The 16,686-nt window shown below is 57.9% G+C and overlaps 2 protein-coding genes across 3 annotated transcripts in view; both read left to right on the top strand.

Annotated features, from left to right (window-relative positions):
- Positions 1–3,852, top strand: part of NOS1 (nitric oxide synthase 1) — an 83,691-nt gene extending 79,839 nt beyond the window's left edge. Inside the window, exons 25-28 of the mRNA XM_062182845.1 lie at positions 34–155; positions 1,422–1,570; positions 2,512–2,706; positions 3,730–3,852. Coding sequence (XP_062038829.1) covers positions 34–155; positions 1,422–1,570; positions 2,512–2,706; positions 3,730–3,852 — 589 coding nt within the window. The remainder of the gene's footprint in view (positions 1–33; positions 156–1,421; positions 1,571–2,511; positions 2,707–3,729) is intronic.
- Positions 3,853–15,519: 11,667 nt separating this feature from the next.
- Positions 15,520–16,686, top strand: part of FBXO21 (F-box protein 21) — a 44,808-nt gene continuing 43,641 nt past the window's right edge. For both annotated transcript variants that reach the window (XM_062182677.1, XM_062182676.1), the window contains exons 1-2: positions 15,520–15,769; positions 16,306–16,441. In XM_062182677.1, the coding sequence (XP_062038661.1) occupies positions 15,531–15,769; positions 16,306–16,441 (375 nt within the window). In that variant the 5' untranslated portion in view covers positions 15,520–15,530. The remainder of the gene's footprint in view (positions 15,770–16,305; positions 16,442–16,686) is intronic.

Genomic DNA, 16,686 nt, shown 5'->3' with positions numbered 1-16,686 from the left:
CCAGCAAGGCCTGACTCCCCCCTCCTTGTGCAGCGCGCCCAGCTTCCGCCTGCCCCGGAACCCCCAAGTCCCCTGCATCCTAGTGGGGCCGGGCACCGGCATCGCACCTTTCCGGAGCTTCTGGCAACAGCGGCAGTTTGACATCCAGCACAAAGGTGAGTGACAGCCCAGCGGCCTCTCCGTCCTACCCCCTGGGGCTCAGCGGCCCCAACACTGCGTCTGCCCATTGTGTCGCGGCCTGGGAGGAGCAGGAGGTGGTGCTGGCATCGCCCATAGGACTAAGCTGCTACCTAGCTCATTCATCCCGAGGGACATTGCTGTCACTTTGATGATCTGGCCCCCTCATGAGAAGCCAGGAGCCCTGGATGGGGCCGGCGTTCGTCCCCAGGACCAATGTTCCTGTGACTGTCCCAAAGGCTCTTGTTTGAGAGCAAGCCTTGCTGTGTGAACCCGCAACAGAAGTACTTTGTGCAAAATGGGGAGATGGATGCACACAGCGGCGGTGTGCATTAAACAAGCATTTATTGAGCACCTACTGAGTGCCCAATGGTGTTATACATGCCCAGAGTGTTGCAGTGAACCAGACAGAAAAACAACCAAAAGAAAAAGAAAACCTGTCCCAGGCAGCCACGGCTCTCGCAGAGCGAGCGCAGGGACAAAGCGAGCACCGGGCGCCCAGCACGGTTTTCGTATTTCACCTTTATTTTCCCGAGCAGTGCTGGGAGGTGGGTGCTGTTGTGACAGTTGGCCGTGTTGTGCGCTCCTCCACAGACTGTGGGTGGGAGACATCTGGGGGGCGGGGGGATTGCATCTGTCCTGAACACGTACATTTTCTGGTCGTCGGTGCCTAAACGGTGCAGTATAAGAACTATCCACATAGCACTAGTGTTGTCATGGGTGGACGCCATCGAGAGATGAGCTGAAGTATGCAGGAGAATGTCCAGAGACACTGTGCCGCTTCCTCTAAGGGACTTGGGCATCCCCAGGCTTTGGTACCCTGGTGTCTAGAACCAACCTCTCCCCTGTGAATACTGAGGCTTGGCTCTTTCTGTTTTGCAAGTTGTTCATCGCCACGCAGAGCTGAGATTCGAACCCTGGGCCTTCTAGCCCTGGTGTCTGTGCTCTCAGCGCCACCCAGTGGTGGGGTCTGCTAAGTGGTGAGGGGGACAGAGGAGCGGCCGAGGCCCAAGAAAAGAGGTCCGCCTATTCCCCCAGTGTGTGTGCACGTGTGTATGGGCACGGGTGTGTGCACGTGTGTGTGTGTGTGCACACAGAGGCCCCGCCCACCCCGTGTTCCTGAGCCTCCATGGGCGTGGCATACACTGAGGTCCCGACACCCCCCACCCCGGAACCTCCGCACATCCCCCCCACCCCAGCAGGCGTCAGCGCCGTGAGTAACGTGAGGTCTTCCTGGTCCCCAGGAATGAGCCCCTGCCCCATGGTCCTGGTGTTCGGGTGCCGGCAGTCCAAGATCGATCACATCTACAGGGAGGAGGCGCTCCAGGCCAAGAACAAGGGCGTCTTCAGAGAGCTGTACACGGCCTACTCCCGGGAGCCCGACAAGCCGAAGGTGACCCCAGCCCCGCGCGTGCGCGGTGTGCTCCCGGGGGGCGCGTCCCCACTCCCGGCCCTGCCTCAACTCTGCTCTGGGCAGTTGTCGCTCTGTGCGCCGGGAAGCAGAGGGAGGCAGAACTTGCAAATCCCCGATCCCACTTACAGGCAAGCCCAGAAGGGCGGAGGCACATTCATGGTCGCCAGGGCTGGGGAGAAAGCAGGGAAGGGAGTGGCCGCTGATGGGGACAGGGTCTCCCAGGGGGGTCCTGGGAATGTTCTGGAACCAGGTAGTGGGGGGTGGCTGCATGGTCTTGTGAATGGACATACATTTAAAAAAGAGATTTTATTTATTTGAGAGGCAGAGTTACAGATAGAGAGAGACAGAGAGGTCTTCATCCAATGGTTCACTCCCCAATTGGCCGCAATGGCCGGAGCTGGGCCAATCCAAAGCCAGGAGCCAGGAGCTTCTTCTGGGTCTCCCATGCAGGTGCAGGGGCCCAAGGACTTAGGCCATCTTCCACTGCTTTCCCAGGCCACAGCAGAGAGCTGGGTGGGAAGTGGAGCAGCCAGGACTCAAACAGGCGTCCATATGGGATGCCAGCACTGGCAGCAGTCTTAACCTACATCACAGCGCCGGCCCCCGTCTTTTGTACATTTTTGTTTTTATTTATTTGGAAGGCAGAGAGACACAGAGAGAATTCCCATCCACTGGTATATTCCCCAAATGCCCACAACAGCCGGAGCTGGAGCAAAGCCAGGAACCTGGAACTCAATCCAGGTCTCCCCGTCAGGAGAGCCGATCGCTGCAGCCTCCCTGGGTGTGTTAGCAGGAAGCTGGAATCGGGAGCCAAGCTGGGACTCGAACCCAGGCCCTCTGGTTTGGGATGGGCCTCCCAAGTTGGCTGTGCTGCATGTGTCACAGGCCCCGCCCCCTCTCCGCTCTCCCCCTCCCTGCAGAAGTACGTGCAGGACATCCTGCAGGAGCAACTGGCGGAGCAGGTGTACCGGGCGCTCAAGGAGCAGGGCGGCCACATCTACGTGTGCGGGGACGTGACCATGGCCGCCGACGTGCTCAAAGCCGTGCAGCGCATCATGGCTCAGCAGGGGAAGCTCTCGGCCGAGGACGCTGGCGTGTTCATCAGCAGGCTGAGGGTGAGTGGCAGGGGGGCTGCCCCCCACCCGTCTGCATGTTAGGGATGCCGTGATGGCGTCCCTGCATGGGGGAGGCGCTGCTAGGTGGTGTCAAATCCTGTTTGAGGGAATAGGAAGGCATGCGGGTGTATGGAGTAAACACGGAGCTATGGTGTATGAAAACAAGTGGGCGGACCCCTGGGTAGCTGCGGAGAAACCAGCCCAAGCCAACTCTACCTGCCCCTGAACCAAGCTGCCATACTGCCCTGTACAGTCGGGCAGGCTGGGCACTGCACACACACACACACACACACGATCTGTCTAAGAGCGAGAAGTGGGATCTGAAAGCCAGGCATGCTGGTGTAGCCTTTTCCTGGCTTGCCCACAGCCTGGTAGAGGCGAGTGGGAGAGTTGTAACCATGTGACCTACTGCCCCAGATGCAAAAAAAGGAAGTCCCATCTCCTACAGAGCTCCCAGGGACACCCCCTTTTTCTCTCCGCCTTCCTGAGTGAGCAGTGATGTGACATTTTTGTGGAAGAAGCTCTTGCTCTGTATCTGATGCTAAACTCTTAATGATAATAGTAATGACAGCAACTTTGTGATAGAGATGTGTGGCTCCAAGCACAGCAACCCTGGGGCCCCCGTGCACTGGGTCTGTCTGGTGTGACCCTCGGGGAGCTACTTTCTGGGGTCCCCCAGGGCTCAGCAGAGTGGAGGTGGAAAACCACCTGCCAAGCTGAAGCTGGTCTGCTGATGGTGGCTTCCTGCTACACCATCAGGACCAGCGCCGGTGCATCTCTGTCTCACCTGGCACGCGCCTCTTCCCCAGCTGCCCCTTGCTGGGCACTCAGAGCCACTGCCCTCGGAGAGCATCCTATCCCCCCACCCCTCAGGCCGGCCCAGGGGGCTCCCATGGCTCGTGAGATCCCGGATGCCCCCAGCCCTCCGAGGCTCCCGGAGCGATTTCCCCCTCCTCCCCTCCCTGCTAGCCACCACGGGCTACAACATGTCACACTAAACCCAACCTGGCGTTTGCCCCCTAGGATGACAACCGGTACCACGAGGATATTTTCGGAGTCACCCTGCGGACGTACGAAGTGACCAACCGCCTTAGATCTGAGTCCATCGCCTTCATCGAGGAGAGCAAAAAAGACACCGACGAGTAAGTTGGCGCCACCCCTGGGGGGAGCAGACCGAGCCCTCTGCTCTGGCCCTGTGCCACGGGCACACATGTCTGGTTTTCCCACGGTGGCTTCCCCAAGCCAGCAGCATGGGCGCCGTCTGGGCACGTGTTAGAAATGCAGATGCCCAGGCCAGGCCAGACCTGCTGAGTCTGAAGCCCAGAAGTAAAGGTGCCCCCGGTTGCATGTTTAAAATGTCCCCAGGGGTGTGGGAAGCCTACTGTAGATGCTGGCAGCCATCTGGGGCGCCCCCTAGTGGACCGGTGGCTCCTGTCTCTGGGAAGCTGTGTTCACACCAGCTCCCTCCTCACCCAAGGCACTGGGAGCTTATTACAATGGATACGGTTCTGACAATACCACTCAACCCCTAGAAATTGCTGGAAATGGCCTGAGGCACCACAGTTCTGGGATGGAGTCACGATTTAACCCTTGATGACACAGCAGCTGTGGGGGTCCTCTTCCCCCCCTTTGCCCTCCCCGCCACTTCCTGCCCCAGGGCACCTGTAAACCCCCCCACACACACCTTGAACTTGATGGGAATTCCCCTGTCTGTTTTGCAGTTGCACATGCTCATTTCTTTTTTATTTTTGGAATTTCACTTATTTTTTATTCACTTGAAAGCCAGAGATCTTTCCTCCCCTGGTTCACTCTCCCAAAGGCCAGAAAAGGCTGAGGCTGGACCAGGCCCACGTCAGGAGCCCAGAATTCCAGCTGGGGCTCCCACAGGGAGCTGGAGCAGAAACAGAGAAGCCGGGACTTGGCCTGGCGCTCCCAACTCGGGATGCTGGAATCCTGAGTGGCCTCTTAACCAGGACACCAAACACCTACCCCTACCCTCATTTCTTAAATAGCATCCTCATGAAGTCACATCCTTATGACAGCGTGGTAGTCTCCGAAACATACTTCTGCATCCCATAGGCTCACACAGTTGCCTTTAAGAGCACAATTTCCTTGGTTGTCAAGAGCCCCTATAAATGTCTCTCTTGCTGGCTGGTGGCGAGCAAGCATGCATGTGTGCGTGCCTTCATTCATTTGTTCAAGCCAAGCCCCACTGTGAGAGTGCTCCAGAGAGTTCATAGAAAATGGGATGAAAGGTAACTTTTGGTCCAAAAAAAAATTTTTTTTAATGAATGCGTCCACAAGGGGCCTCAGATTGCACGAGAGATGGGTGCTTGGTGCAGCAGTTAGACCACTCTTGGGGTGCCTGCCTCCCATATCAGAGTGTCTATGCATCCCAGCTCCCCTTCCAATCCAGTTTCTGGCTCAGGTGCACCCTGGGAGGCAGCAGGCAAAGGCTCAAATGCTTGGGCCCCTGCCACCATGTGGGAGACCCAGATGGAGTTCCAGGCTCCTGACTTCGTCCTGGCCCAGCCCTGGCTGTTGCAAGCATTTGAGAAGTGACCCAGCGGATGGGGGCCCACCTGGTCTGTTTCTATCTGTGTCTCAAATAAATCAAACACATTAAAAAATTGTTTGTCAAGGACATGAAAAGTACACATTATGGAAAAACTGTGTAGGTTTGATTTTTTTTTTTACTCCGTTCTCCATGAACTCTTTGAAGACACTAGGGCTACAGGACACACAGGAGAGAGACCCAAGGCCCCGAGCCCAGCGCCCTGCTGGACTTGGTTTTCTGGCGGGACTCGGTGCTCCTATAGCCCTAACCACGTGGCACCTCTCGTCCTACAGGGTTTTCAGCTCCTAACGGGATCCTCTTGGCCAGACGCTCGGCACGTGCTCCAGCGGGGCGGCTGCAGGCTGTGCAGGTGTGGACAGACATGGCTGACCCTGCCACAGGGCCCCGCGGGGCCCATGCGCTGCCTCTCGTCCTGTCGCTGTGTCCTGGCGTCCTCCTCCGGTGTCCACCCTGCAGCGGTTTCCCAGGCCTTCTCGGATCTCTTTCTGTTCCCCTGCTGTGACGCGATGCCTTTGTAATCTGCAGTGGCTCTTACAGCTGTCCCCACCCCCATACCCCCACCCCCGCCCCGCTGACAAGGGCGGCTCACCAGTGCATGAGACCATGGGACGCTGCCACCGCCCCCCCCACATCGTCCCCCCAACCCCGCCGCCGCCGGATGTCCTTGGAACAGCTGCAGGTGCTGGATGGGAGTCTCCTGAGCCAGCCCCTTGGCCACCCAAGTCCCCTCTTCTCTGTCCTGATGATGTCATTTTGGTGGTGCGTGGTGTGCGTGTGAGGGCCTGGGTCTCTGTCTCACCTGTGCAGGTGCACCGATCCCAGATCTGAGTCTGCCCCTGGCCCGTGTAATTCTTCATGTGTCTGTAAGTAAGGGTCTGTGCCAGTGTCCCTGAAATGCTTGGAAGCCCTCTAATTGTCCTGGTTTTACAAACGTTCGGCAACAGGGAGAGATGTGACCTGATGGACAAGCTCTCAAGGGAAAGACTCATCACAAGATTGGATGCAGTGAGGTTCTGACGCCAGCAGGTGGCGCCCTCCCCAGGAGATGAGCTCATCTAATGGATTGGGCCAAACCCATCCCCCTCCACACCACCCCCAGGCCTGCCAACCAAGATCAAGAGATTTAGCCATATTCATGGACCCCTCTCCCCAGACAATGCCACCTGAAAATAACGTTGCTGCCTATATAGCTGCTGCCCCCTCTGCCACCAGGCAGCTTGGGACGAGTCCCTTGTCCCGAGTGTCCCCTGGTCGTGGTAGTGAACTTCAAAGTGCTGGAACCTGGGAGCTGTGCCAAGGAAAACTCTGATCACTGCTTTTGCTGCTACACCCTTGGGGACAGAATCGCAGAAGTGGCTTCCAGGAGCTCTGTGCACAGAAAATGTATTGGAGCCGCGACTCTAGGTGGAAGAACCTGGCCCAAGGGCCTTCGGCTTCTAAAACTGATCCCCCTGCATTTTCACCTCTTGAATGACTTTGACAAGGAACTACCCTCAACTCATAAAATCAGTCGTCCGTGGGATTCGGGGCCAACATTTCCCTGGGAACTTCCCCTCTCTTTGCAAACAAGACAAGGCCCTTTCCACACCTACGTGCTTGGAAACTCAATGCCAGGCAGCAGCCAGGCACAGCCAAGAAACCCCTGGGACCCCCAGCCTCCAGGGCTCAGCCCCAGATCCCTAGGGAGGGAAGAGACGAGCCTAGCTGGTTCTGTCCTGCTTTGCTTTGCTCTGTCATTCGGGAAGGCTACATTCCCTTTCTGTTGCATGCATGGGCATATTTCTGGATGCTTAGTTTGGGGGTGCACCAAGGAGAAAGTGTCCTGGCCCCCTTTGGAAGAACATTAGAGTGAGGGTGCCAAGAGCCCAAGGGACCCCACCCCAGACTTGTAAAAAGCCGCCCCTGCAATGCCAGCTCCCTGGACTTTCTCTCCATACCTTTGAGACTTTGGAGACAGCGCCTAAGAAGTCACGGGTTCCCCAGGGACTGAGCCGCTGTGTCCAGCCTCCAGCGATGGGGAGGTGTCCAGTCTTCCCTCCCCAAGTCAAGCTGCCTGCACGAATGCTTTTCCAGCACCAAAAAATATATACTCGGGAGCGCCTAGCAGGTGCCAGCTCCTCCATCTGCTAGATCCCTGGCCTAGTGGCACGCCGGCAGGTGCAGCAGCATCTCGTTTGCAGGGCGTTGGAAGAAATGACTCTCTACCTGGAATCCATCTTTCTTTAAGTGAACACCTTTCCATCCCCAACACAAGCTGCTCCGTGACTGCTGGCTGGAAGACGGGAGGCGGGCCTGGTGTGTTTCTCTCACTTGTCAGCATGCTCTACATCAAAAAGCCTCGAAGTAGCCAGCAGCTACAAGAGCATTGTCCTGACTTAGAGTTCAGTGGATAGATACTGCCCTCTGGTGGTGGCTTTTGGTTCGGGCTCCACAGCTCATCGCAGGTGCAGAGCATGGAATGTGTAGTAACAGTTGAGCCTAAAGAAGGGTGACTGGGAATTTGGAGATTTCCAAGGTTACAGCCTGCTTCTTTCCCTCTACCCCTCGAGCTCCAACCCCATTTCCCAAAAGTGAGTCTGTCCAGGAGAAATGTAGCACTCTGACACAGGAGGGCTCCTACCTGTGGACCTGGTTCCCACACCTGGTGCTGAGAGAGCACCAGGGCTCGACTCCCAGGGAGAAGGGAGGCTTCCATTGGTTTCCTGGGAGTGGGACAGCCAAGCGTCTGTCTTTTGGAGGGGATGCTTCTGATTTGCCACAGCAGGACTCTCGGGGATCGTCTAGTCCAAGTGCCCACTCTGCCTGAGTGTGCACATGGCCATGGGCTAGTTGCTTGGCCTTTCCTGTCTGTGCACCTGTACAGCAAGGTGGATCCCGTGAGGCAGTGCCCATGAAGTGCTCAGTTAGGGTAGCTGGCCCCCAACGTTACCAAATGTGAACTGTTCTCTTCACTTAATCTGGGTCTTGCTGCCCCAGAGTGTACACAGCGCCCCCTGCTGCGTGTAGAGATAAACAACACACCTCCTTTCCTCGCGCTGTAGGTCAGAAGCAGAAAGCTCAAGACAGCCATTCTCAGAATTAGCAGAAATATCTGGGGTTTGAGATACGGGTGCGATGTCACAGGTGGATTTTGGAAGGCAAGAGTTCGCCGGGGAATGGGAGGAGAAGGAGGAGGAGAGATATGGGTTGGGGAGTGGATCCAGTGAGTCAGGGCTGGCTCTGGGAGCCCAAGGAAGGTGACGGCCGGGAGCAGACAGTAGGGACAGCTGCGGAGTGAATCAAGCAACGTGGGCTGTACTGGGGCAGCACCAGGGAGCGCTGCAGAGGTTCTCGAAGCAGGAAATGAGGGTGATCGGAGCCAGGCTTGGAAGCGAATGTTCTGGCTGTGGCACCACGCATGGAAGGCTGCCCACGGAGCCCTTGACGGTTATTGCCACGCCTAAGACTCGAGTGGAGCAGCTGGGTGACGAAGCGGTTCCGGGGACCCAGGGACCCGATCAGCAGTGCCGGCTGCTGCACTTGCTGTGAGGGTGAGGGCGAGCCTGCCGCTGAGGACAGCTTTGGGGTGCTGGCCCGACAGCCAGCTTCTGCCAGGGCCTGCGGGGTGAACCCTCCTTCGTCCAGCCAGGCCTGGGGGCACAGACCGCCCGGCCCGTTGACGTCGGCCTGAGATCACGAGATTTTTCTTACCAAACATGCTCTCAGCAGCCACATGCTGTGGGCCCCGGGAGGGGCCAAGCTTTGCCCCAAGCCCAGAGCAGGTGAGAGGTTTTCCGACCTTGCTCATGGGGACAGGCACGCTGGATGCCAAGGCTGCTCCACCCCTTCGGCAATAGCCCCTGGTAGGCCTTTTCATCCATGCTGTTAGGAAAACGGGGCAGGGAGGGGCTTCGAGATTGCGCTTTGGTGGACCACGTCCACTTGTGCGTTTGTACCTCTGCTGCCCCAGGAATGTTCCAGGATCCAGAATTTTGAGCACCGACCTGACTCCCCAAGTGGAAAGGTCCACACCCCGAAACCTTGTTTAATGCACAGAATTATTTAAAATGTCCGGAACTGCCTTCAGTCTAGGTGTCAAGGAGAATGAGAGATTTTTGTGTTTAGACTTGGGTCCCCAGCATAGCATATTTGTATATGCAAATAGCCCCAAATCCAAACGCACGCACAAAACTGGAAACACTTCTGGCTCCACGCATCCTCAGCCTGTAACGCTTGTCAGTGCCACGTGCACGGGAAGTGGCCAGAGTCATGCCGTAGCGTGTTTATGAGTTTGTCCCAGAATACCTTAGCGGTTCTGGACAGGCAGGGGCCGTGGGGGCCAAAGGTAGAGTCAATTATTAACACGGTGGCCCTGCAGGCAGGAACCAGCCAGCCTGCACACACCACAAAGACTCCAGGACATCAAAGCGCCCAGACTTGGCTCCCAAGCCCTGGGAGGCTCCAGCCCGGGGTCTGACCACCCCGGCACTCCCAGCGTTCCGGGCTCAAGGAGTCGTGGGGACTGTCCTGGTCGTTGTAGGATGATGAGCAGTGGCCCTGGCTGCTACCGCCGGAGGGCTACTAGCAGCCTCCTGCCACTTGCCACCACCAATGTGTCCCCCCTCCAGCACAAAGCTCCCTGCTCGTGGACTTTAGGAGCAAGAGGACATCTACCGGCTGCCCTGGGACTCCTTGTCACTCACTCTCTGCAAAGACAGCAGAGCCTGCTTGGGCCCAGAGGTGGCTGCTTCCATTCTCCGCTGCCGGAGAGGATTTGGGGGCTGGGGGGAGTCTGCTTTCACAAAGGCCCCTCCCCGTGCACAGAAGGACGTTCCATTCCCTAAGACGCCGTGTTCTTGCTCATGGCTATGACGTAGACTCACCAAGGCCCCGGGCGTTTGTGCTGGGCCAAAGTCCCTGCCCTGCCCTGCCCTCTGCCTCCACTGTTCTCGTTGTGTTGTTGTCGTGGTCGCAGCAACCCCCCCCACACACACACCAAGGGCATCCGCCCCCCTAGGCATCCGGCCTGTCCCCAGGGGTGGGGGTAGGGAATGGTGGAAAGAGCGGGGGTCGCATCTCACCACGCACACGCTGTCATACACTGGGACGCCCCCCTACCTCTGAGCTCTCGATGCTGCTAACCTCTGCCAAGTATCTCGTGCGCTCCAACACCTCCCGCGACGGACTGACGCCCGCCGCGCGCTCTCTGCGAGCTGCCCAGAGCTGTCCAGGCTGTGCCCGTCGCATGCTCTTCCGTCTAGTTCTCATCTTTGACTTTCACGGGGTTCCACAAACGTCTCCTTATGCCTGTTTGCATTATGGTTAAAATATTAAAAAGTGGACTCAACGTGGCTGGTGGTTATCTTTGGTTGGGTTTGCTTGGCGTGGCTCCCAGTGGTGCCCCCCCAGGAAGCTCTAGCAGGGAGCCAATAAGGGGGTGGTCTCGGGATGGAAGTTCAGTGGGCTGCCACATTAACTGCAAGAAGCGCCAGCCCACCTCCGTGTCAGCAAGTTCTCCCCCGACCCGGCCCCGCCACTGCCCAGCACCCCCTATGCAGCCATAGAAAGTGCCCCACCCTGGATCACCCACACCCAGCTCTTTCTAGCTTCATACACAGCCCTCAGCACCCTAAGCTTAATTTCAGCAGGTGTCTGATCCCAAAGGCAAGGGCCTGGGTGGGTGTTGTGGTGCAACAGGTTAAGCCACCACTTGGGACGCCCGGAGCCTGTATCAGGGTGCCCAGTTCGAGTCCCAGCTCCTCTGTGCTCCCAGCACAGGAAGCTGGAATTGGAAGTGGAGCCAGAACATGAGCATTACTGCACAGAGGCCCAAGCAGCGTCTTAACTGCTGGACCAGACACCGTCCCAGCTTGTTCCTTTTAAAAGCCAGTTCCTGGGTGTCTCCTGCCCACCCATGAGCACTGGCTCAAGGGAAGACATGGGTGCCTGGCCTGTGTGTTCCATCAGCTTCCCACGTGACTCACATAATACACTCTGGAGTGGCAGCAGGCCTGGCCTCAGCAGCCGCTGGGGACCCTCTCTCATGACACACAGCCCCACTGGGTGGCTTCCGTTGCCTAGCAACCAGTGACAAATCCAAGTGGACCCCGAAACACAACCTTCGGGAGCACAAATCGAAGAGGGAGAGGGTAGGAATGAGTGAGTGGTGGGGGGTGCGAGTATAAGATTTTTTTTTTTTTTTTTTTTTTTTGCTGCTTATTTATTTTCATCTACTTGAGAGAGTAAGAAAGAGGTCTTCCACCCACTGGTTCACTCCCCAAATGCCTGAAATACCCAGTGCTGGGCCAGGCCAAAGCCAGGAGCCTGAAACTCCATCTGGATCTCCCATGTGGGTGGCACTTGAGCCATCACTGCTGCCTCCCAGGGTGCACTGGCAGGAAGCTGGATCGGAAGCAGAGGAGCTGGGACTTGAACTGCAGTGTGGGATGTGGGTGTTCCCGGTAGCAGCTCAACCCAGGGCTCGCCTGTATGAGGTTTTTAAGTCCTTGTAGAATGCGGGTTTCCTGGCCAGTTACGATATATTTAAACACAGTGGGGGGAATTGTGCTTGTGATGTTTTTCATTGCGCCCTCCACAAAGTCACCAAGAGATGGAGCCCAGGGCAAGCATTCAGGATCGGGTGGCTCCCAGTGGTGGTTAAGCCACAGCGCTGAGAGAAGGTCGCTTTAGCAATGACCTCTAGAGGAAAACAAGATGAAGTTCAACAAACAGCAGACTTTAGTCCTGAGTAATTAGTCAGGTGACTTAAAAAGACAAACAAACAAAAAGTCATCAAATTCTTTGTCTTCCTGGACCTTGGGGGAAGGGCCCCCGGGCGCAGGCTCTCTTGGCCGCCCTGCCACTGCAGTACGGAGTTGCAGGTGGGAGCTTCCCTCCGGAATTCGCAGCACCTCCCCGATTTACTGCTTCCAAGATCTTCAAGGATGCTGAGCCCCATCCCCCTCCCTCCTTCCCATCCTGGGTACCGGGAAGCATGGGAGAGACCGAGAGGCCGTCTGGGAACTCTGGCACGAGTTCAGCATGTTGCAGTGACAACTGAATTCGCTTGGCTTTGAGGGCTTCTGGTCACTAGAAAGGCAGGTATTCGCAGAAAACTGGGGCAAGAGCTAGGAGGGAAGACGCCCTGCCCCTCTGTCCTCCAAGTGGTGACATCACCTGCCCTCCCAGAAGCATCCCTGCCGTGGTGCCTCTGCTCAGTGACCAGAGAGGGAGAGGCAGCTCCTTGGGCCTGTATGCAGGGCAGCCCCAAGCAGCCTTCTCACCCCCCAACACCCCCACCATGCTGGCCCTGCCCCGCCCAGACCTGCCCTCCCTTCAGGGCCGACAGATTCTAAACACATCTTCTATGCTTCTGCTTCTGCCATCGCCCCCACCAGGAATCCCATCCTCCTCGCTTGTCTCTGCCAGTGCCATCTTGGTTGCTGAGGGGTGGCTTCCAACACCACCTTTGCGGGTGCCTTATTTTTCTGCAGCCGGCACCTGGCACACGGGCCACGGCTGTGCGGTAGCTGTGTGCATGGGGGTGTGTGTAGATGGGGGCATCTGCTCTGGGTGTCTGGTGTCTGCCTGGGCACACTACACTGCTGCCGCAGAGGCTGGAGAGATGCAGCTACCAGCCAGGCAATGCAGGCGGTATGCACCCCAGTACAGGCAATGCACTGGATAAAGCAGAGTGGATGAGTACTGCGGGTCTCCTGGGACCTCCCGGGCACTTGTGACACCCAGAGCTGTAAGATGATCCATTCGCAGTCCTCTGCATTGGCTCTGGAAAGCCAATGCAAACACCTGTGTGGCTTTGCTCTGGGCACAGCTCCTGGGCAGAGTCCAGTTGCTTGCATTGTCCACACTCCCGAAGTGGCCCAGCCCCACTCCTGTCTCTGCTCTCAGCATCTCATTGTTTCTATCTCTCTTCCTCCTGCCCCCCCCCCTTTATAAAGACCCTTGTGATTATGCTGGGCCCACCTGGATAATCCTGACTACTCACCCTAACTATCGATTCCTAATTTAGCAGGTCAGCATCTGGTACAGTGGCTAAGACCCCCTCCCCTTAGAATGCTTCCATCCTGTATCAGAGGGTCTGGGTTCAAGTTCCAGCTCCACTTCAGATTCCAGCTTCCCGCTAATGTGCCTGCTAGGAGCCAGCAGGTCATGGCTCAAGGACTTAGCTGAGTCCCTGTCACCCGCATGGGAGACCCAGATGGAGTTCCAGGCTCCTGGCTGTGGCCTGGTCCAATCCTAACTGTTGTGGGCATTTGGGAAGCAAAACAGCAGATGGAAGACCTCTGTCTGTCTTTCAAATACAGATAAAAGTTTTTTTAAAGAATATTTACATAGTTGCACAACCATCGCCACTATTTCTAGAATTTTTTCATCAGCCCAAACGGGAACTCTGTACCCATTAAGCAGTGACTCCCAGTTCCCTCCCAGCCACCAGGAGCCTCTAATCTCCCTGCTGTCTCAGTCAGTTTGCATTCTGCACATGTTTTGTTGAAGTGGGAGCAGACCATATCTTCCCAAGGGGGGCTCCTCTCGTGGCACCTGCTCTGCAAGGCCCCCGCATGGGGTAGCCCGTGTCAGTGCCCATCCTAGAGAAACCTAGTCGGCCGGCTAGACTCCGTTTCGTCAATAACAATCTTGCCAGCACTGCAACGTGGGAATGTTTTACTTCGGGGCCTGAGCGCAATCTCTTTGAAGTGCAAGCATCAAGGCAGGTGGAGTCCCTACCTCTCTGCTGCCGTGGGAGTCCAGTCGGGGCACCGTGTTCCCAGAAACACCTGCGTCATAAAGACTTGAATGACTGGGCTATTCCTTGAGGCATAGGCACCCAGCTGGCACAGTGTGTCCTCTGTTGCCACAACGCCTTGGCTGGACTGGGAAAGAAGGAGGGGGTCGAATTAGCCCAAACCTGGAGAGCTGGGTTGTGCACTCTGCAGATGGCCTCCCACCATCCAGGAGAGTAACTGGGCTACTTCCACCCTCTCAGATTCCCACTCGGGGGTCGGGGGACCCTCTATGGTAGCCTCTGTCTACTGACAACAGATTGCTCCAGGAGGTCAAGGACCCCGTTTCCCCTCAGGTCCGTATCCCCAGGGCACACAGCACAGGGTGCGGTACCCCACGGAGCTGAGTTTAAAACAAGGAAAAGATGTAGATGCAGGGAGTACACCCACCCATGCTCCTGCTTTGAGCGACGGGACCCAGGCTGCCCCGCTCTTGCCTGACTTAGAACCGGAGACGCCCACCTTTCCGAGCCTCCTTTTCCTCATCCGTGCAGTGGTTATAATTAGAGAACCTATCGTGGGAGACCAGAATATGCCTTCCCAAACTACGAAGGGGCGTCCTGCTGACGAGGAGCACTGTCAGCCCTCCCTCCGTGTGCCCAAAAGCAAGCGCTGCTGGGAGTTGTCACTCCCTACAGTACCACAGAGGGCTCTGCTCATCACAGCGTTGTATAAAGAACGTGGTTTGGCACAGCAGATCCAGCGTGTAAGCCCCGGCTAGGGACACCTGCACCTCATATCAGAGTGATGGGGGCTCGAGTCCCAGCTCCCTGCTAATGTTCAGCGTGGAAGGCAGCAGGTGATGGCTCACACACCTGGGCTCCTGCCACCCACGTGGGAGACCTGGATGCAATTCCCGGCCTCAGGCTTGCACCTGGCTCAGCACCGGCTGTTTGGAGAATTTGGGAGTGAACCAGGAGATGGAAGCTCCCTCTCTCTCTCTGCCCTACAAATAACATTTAAAAACAAACGAGTACTTTTTTTTTTTTTTAATTTAAAAAGAAGAGTTTGTGTTACAACGCGGTTAAGAGCGCGGTGAAGCCAAACTCAAGCGGTTCTGGATTAGAATCTAAGGAAAGGGACGGTGGAGCAGGTGTTGCCGCCTCCCCCAAGTTTCTGTAATCTGGGAAGGATAGCCCCTAGGGTGTTTGAGAGGGCCCAGTGAGTTAACGCACAGAAAACGCTCAGCATGCAAGAACCTGCATACAGTTTTCGTGGCCGCCGATTTAAAAACATTTTCTCAAAAAAAAAAAAAAAAAAAGGAGGCCATTAGGTCCTGCTGCTGCCTCCCTGGCTCGGAGCTCAGCTCCCTTCTGCAGGAGCTGGAGGCGGGGTGCGGCCAAGAGTGGGCGGGGCGCCGCAGGCCCCGCCCCCGAGGCTGGTGGGCAGGGCGAAGAGGGACGCCCCCGGCGCGTTCGTGCGCGTGCGCGCGCCGCAGACCCCCCCCCACCAGGTACGCGGACAAGATGGCGGCGGCAGCGGTCGACAGCGCGATGGAGGTGGTGCCCGCTCTGGCCGAGGAGAACGCGCCGGAGCCGGCGGGCCTCAGCTGCCTCGTCAACCTGCCGGGCGAGGTGCTGGAGTACATCCTGTGCAGCGGCTCGCTGACGGCCGCCGACATCGGCCGCGTCTCCAGCACCTGCCGGCGGCTGCGCGAGCTGTGCCAGAGCAGCGGGAAGGTGTGGAAGGAGCAGTTCCGGGTGAGGTGAGCCCCCCGCCCCGCGCGCCGGGCCGGCCGCGGACCCCAGCTCGGGACGCCGCCCGCGGCCGCCAGACAAAGGCCTCGGCCCCGCCGCGCCGCCCCCCCACGCGGTGCCCAGATGGCGCGTCCGGCCGCGGGGTCCCCGCTCGGGCTCCGCGCGCCTCCTTTGTGGCCGCCGCGGCGCGCGGGGTTTACGGCCCGGGCGCGGGTGGGACCCGGCCCCGCGGCGCCCCGGCGGTGACCTTGGGGCCGGGCCTCCTGCGTGGACGGGGCGCGCGGTCCTCAGACCTCCTCGGCGCCGGGAGGGTTCTGGTCGGGCGAGAGGATGCGTGGGACGCGCGCGCGCCGTCCATGTTTACTGTCATTGTCAGCGTTCTCGTCCCCGTCGTGGGGACCAGGGGGCCGCGGCGTCGCCACGGTGCGAGGCGGGGTGGGGGTGGGGGTCTGAGCTGGAGACCCCCTCCCCGCCGCCCCGGGCCGGACCCGAGGCTGCCTGCGGGGCGCTCTGAAGCCGGGGCCGGTGTGTGTCTCCCCCGTAGGTGGCCTACCCTTATGAAACACTACAGCCCCACCGACTACGTCAATTGGTTGGAGGAATACAAAGTTCGGCAGAAGGCTGGCTTGGAAGCCCGGAAGATCGTGGCCTCGTTCTCCAAGAGGTTCTTTTCGGAGCATGTAAGCATCTGTGGATGTGGCCGCGAGCCCTGCCTGGCCGTGGGCTGTGTGCGTGTGTGGCTGGGGCTGCAGGCAGGAGCTTCCCCGGCTGTGAGAGAGTCATTGTGTCCCCTTCCTCCCCTCCCTGCCAGCCTTACTTTCTAAAAAGCCAGAGGGAGAGAATGGGGCAGGAGGGAGTAGGGAGGTGTGCGTGAGCGGATCCGCTGCCCAGCCTCCACCTGTCGTGGGGCATCATTGGTGATTGA

This window comes from Lepus europaeus, chromosome 23, assembly GCF_033115175.1.
Source record: "Lepus europaeus isolate LE1 chromosome 23, mLepTim1.pri, whole genome shotgun sequence".
Lineage (NCBI taxonomy): Eukaryota > Metazoa > Chordata > Mammalia > Lagomorpha > Leporidae > Lepus > Lepus europaeus.
This window is presented reverse-complemented; position numbering and strand designations above follow the sequence as displayed.